Genomic DNA, 4692 nt, shown 5'->3' with positions numbered 1-4692 from the left:
GAGTTTTGCAGTGGGGATGGTAATCGGGTTTATGGTGAAAAGAGCAGCCGAAACATGACTTTGGCGAGACGAGGATGAGAGAATCCCTAACGACTCAGTGTCACGAGACAGTACCTGAAGAGGCCACGAAAAGCTACGAGCCTTCAAGGCGAGTACGCGGTATTGTTGGATCTATCCGAGGATATTTTAACGAGAAGCTAGAAGTGGGGGTACATTACCAGCAAGATAAGTGATAAGACTTATGGTCACCTTATATGACATTACCGTAAATTCTCTTACTTTTATGCTTGCAATTCTTCAAATGTCATTCTATCCCCTTCCCACTTTGTTATTGTGTTTCAGGTTTCCACCTGTATTGTTGTCTTCTCAAAACTCGTGGCATGCAAAATTAAGTTTCGCAGCACGCCATTTACGATCCTGTCTACGTTTGGAATTTAATTGGAATTCCAAGTTCACGTAGACTTCGTTTCAATGTTACATTTTCATACGTACAATGTCTGGAGATATCGCCAAATTAACCATTAATGTAATGATATCCGAAGATTTGTGTTACTGTGTTATCTTCGATTGATTTTAATTTTTTTGTTTGATTGGGTGTTTTTTTTACTCACCGGCGTATTGAGCTTGCCAAGCCAAGGCTCCGCAGAGTAAGGCAAGAGTCTTTCCACTGCCAGTTGGACTCTCCACCAAGGCGTGCTCTTCATTCCTACAGCCCTTTATCAACTGATAACATAATTGCAGTTCAAGTATCAATTTGTTTCAGATTCTAACTTTCTTGTTGCTTCGAAAAGACAGCTTTATCATCATGCAAATTTTTGATTCCCTGATTTTAGGGAGAAATTATTTGAAATGTCATGAAACGCGAAACCGAGCTATTAACTTCCAAAAAATATGTTAAATGGAATTGCGAAAATTGGACCCCGAGTCATATTTTTTCGCGAAGTATGATTATAAAATTATACTATCAACAATTCAGTAATTATGACAGAGGAATTTATAAAAAATTACGCTCGGAAATGATATTATCACGACTCTTCCAGAAACATAGGGTCTTTTATATATATATATTTTTTTTTCGTGTGCGCATTGAGGATTCGAGAATTGTTTGTACGCACGGGAACTTATGTTTATTGATAGTCGAAATTAGCTGATTAATGGAGCAAGATTACTGAGATACTAAAATTTTTATGGAAAACTCTAATTCAAAACCTCAAAAATTATCAAATCAATTCGAAATTTTGTTTATTTTTTGGCTGCACCTTTGTCTAATCGAACTTGAGAGAATGCTACTATCTTCGCGGAATATTAGAACATTTATGGATGACGCTATAGCCACATGGTGAGATCCTTTTGAAATGACGAGCCATTCCAAGTTATTTCCAAAAAAAAGACTGAATTAGGACATTCGGAAATAATAAACTAATGGAATCGTAATATTTGTTCGATCAACAAAGGAAAAATATTGAATTAATTGAATTAATCAAGTTTCTAATGCTTTTAACTCGGGGCTTTCTTCCAATTCTAACGCACCCCTTACCTTCAAGCATTTATCGAATCAAGTAATTAAAAGTATAGCCAAAAGTCGAGAATGAAAATTACGTATAAAAACGTTCAAGGATATCCAAGTACTTTGGCTACTTTTTCTCCAGTGAAATGCTTTTCGTTTTTTATAGTTGAACATCAGAGCTTTCAATTGAGTCCCATTTGACCCTAAGTTTCCGGGCATTTTACTATGATCTTATTATTTAAACTTTGCAGGTCTGAATTTTAATCTCGATATTGAACCGTTAGAGAATATTTTAAAAATGTGAAAAAAAAATAGAAAGTTTACTTTTGGAGGAAAATTCATGAAATAATAAAAAAATTGCAATTTTTAAAAATTACAAGCATTTTCTATAAATAATTTATAAACTATCAATTTTCTACCACAAAAATTATTTGTTCGGAATCGTAAAAATTTATTCATATTCAAAATTTTACCAGAAATCTATTTCATGCATAAAAAAATAAGATTTCCAGAAGTTTGAACAATTTGAATTATTTATTTATAAACACCAGATGTTTAAGAAAATAATAATTCGGTGCAAAATGTATTTTGAATGATGCTGAATATTCATGTTTTTTTTCAAAATTTTCTCCCGTAATTTAATGGACAAATTTGATGATTGAAAATGGATTTCAATCCAATGGATTCACCCCATAGTGTGGTCTGTACAAGATTATAAAAGATACTTGGACATCCTTAACTAGTAGTCTAGCTCCTCTAAAAAATTATTGAAAACATGAAAGGTATTCCATTAAAGATTCTTTGGAGATTCTTATCGATAATGATACGTGCTCGTTACATTTTTATGAATTTTGCTGATCTAGATTTGTGCTTAAAGGTTAACGAATTCAATTTTTATAGCAATAAATACTATTAAAACTAGACCACAAAGTGAAGCAACTGTCTAAATTTTTTCAATACAGCCGGAACAATAATACTGGGTAAAAATAAGAAAATAATTTGCCAGTACTTACCGCATTCATGACCGCCTTTTGCGCTGGATACGGGGTTAAAGGGAAGTCAACCTGCACCCCCGCTATCTCGAGCCTGTGGTGCATGCTGACCATGGGACTAGGTGTTCCAATATCTTCCCCAGAGCATCCACAATTGGGATCCATCTCATTACAAGCCTCAGGCATTGATGATGGACCTTCCATGATCATGTCGCCCTCATCATCGTACTCGATATTTCTTTTTTTGGTTTGAGTTTTACTCGGGCTCGGTGGAGGTCTCTTCTTAATAATTGAAGTCGAGACATGACCATCCTCACTCGATCCCCAACGGAAGAATCTTCTAGGCGCAGGTTTGGAGTTTTCCTGGGACGAGGATTGAGGATGTGCATTGACCTGGAGAGCTTGAGGACGATAAGCAAAAGACTGGAGACAAAAATCAGTCGAGGCAGTGTCTTCTGGGCTGAGTCCAATGATTTTTGGAGATGTAGATTCCACTGATGGTATATTCTCTTTTTCAAGGGAAGTAGCACCAGTATTTCCCATTGTTTCTTCATCTGAGGAGTCTGACGAGATCATAATCTGCTGAAAGTGTAATGAAGTAGTCAATTTCGGCCATTTGGTAGTGATGGGCACTGTCGCTCTGCTTTGCACCACTGGAGCTTCGAAAGAATCATCGTCTGATATTAAGTCTACGGTTTCCATTGTCTCTATTTTGGGATAATCAAGGCTTCTCTAGCTTAATCTGGGTACTTTCTGAAATAAAAATGGGTGAAATGTTACTTGAATAATTATTCAGAATTGGAGTGGCAAAGGGTTCCAAGTCAGTTTTTCCGTACACTGATAGTAATTTTTTGAAATATAAGTAACAGATGCAGTTGAATTCTCAATATTCCCAACTTGAATTCAATTTCAAACTAAATTGTTCATGGAATTCTTGATTCATCTTGGAGATTCAATAGAATGCAGTTTTTCATGATGAATGATCATTGAATTTTTAAGGATAATTTGGATTTTCAAACCTATCATGAAAATTAAGCAATACATTCCATTGAATTTTCAACAGATTGAAAATTCGGCGTATGAACATGAGAAATCAAATTTCATTGAATATTCAAGAAAATTGATTGATTTATTAATAACAAGATCAATGGAAATTGCATATAAATTGTTCGTTGTTAAAAATTTGAAGATTTTTTTACTTGAAATTTAAAGAGTAATTTTCTAACAGTGTATCTGGTTGAATGTTGGGTTATCACGAGTATTATGCTCAACTCCAGCAGAAAATGTCAGAAGATATTATTCTTTGTAAATTTCCTCAGCCTCGAAAATGCATTTTATCATTTTCTCGTGCAATCGTGTCTTTCAAAAAATTTAATTCAGTTATGAATTATATTTTTATTTATCTGAAGGCCCTCGGAAGACGGTTCATTACAAGTCCTTTTAAAATATATATAATGATGATTGAATGATTCTACTATTTTTATTATGAAGGGAGTTTGGAGAATTGAGAAAAAATGTTAATGTAATAATTAATTGATAATGTTTGAAACACACATTGTTGGAAGAAAAATAAATGGGACTGACGAATGACTCCTGTTGATTTCCGACACTATTTCCTTCCATTTTCTCAGTTTTTTGACCATGATCTATCCTGATAAATACCAAAACATTTAACTCAGAAAAATTGAAAGTCGAGAAATTATTATGAACAATTTTGTACAATGTTATGTACAGAGAGATGAATGACAATTGCCCACAAGATTAAAATAACCTCAAAAGACTGATTTCAATGTATAACTTGTACCTGATGAATAGATAGTCCGATTACAACGTTGGATACTCTCTAGGCACTATAATACGAATTCATGCAATCGTTATCTTTCTTTTGTATCGATTTTAATCATTATACACCTTTAATTATTGCGCCGGGTGTTCAATGGGTCAAAACACATGACACATGCCTGCTGTGGTGCCCGCGGTTTATTTACATCGAGTTTTCTAACGACACTGCTGCGCGCGCAAATTCTCATCCGTCAAGAACAGCACCCACGCACACACACACGCACAATGAAAATTCAAAATGTTACTGGCTAATAAATTGACATCTTTCAGCTTTTAATTTCATTGATTCATGTTTTATTACGATTTTTTCGTTTGATGGGTGAGCTTGAATTAATTGTCCTATTTTTATTT

General features: G+C 34.3%; 1 protein-coding gene across 1 annotated transcript; it reads right to left on the bottom strand.

The window, feature by feature from the left end:
- Nucleotides 1-611: 611 nt before the first annotated feature.
- On the bottom strand, nt 612-4462 carry LOC107045973 (the record flags this gene model as incomplete). Its single annotated transcript, XM_015268402.1, has 3 exons — nt 4304-4462; nt 2521-3252; nt 612-723 (listed from the first exon to the last, which is right to left on the bottom strand). Coding segments are annotated over exons 2-3 (793 nt in total), but the record flags the coding sequence as incomplete, so codon positions are not given.
- Between the last annotated feature and the right edge of the window lie 230 nt (nt 4463-4692).

The sequence above is a fragment of the Diachasma alloeum genome, unplaced genomic scaffold, assembly GCF_001412515.2.
Source record: "Diachasma alloeum isolate Michigan unplaced genomic scaffold, Dall2.0 Dall_scaffold_01149, whole genome shotgun sequence".
Classification (NCBI taxonomy): domain Eukaryota; kingdom Metazoa; phylum Arthropoda; class Insecta; order Hymenoptera; family Braconidae; genus Diachasma; species Diachasma alloeum.
The sequence above is the reverse complement of the archived record's forward strand: the minus strand, read 5'-3'. Positions and strand labels throughout refer to the sequence as shown.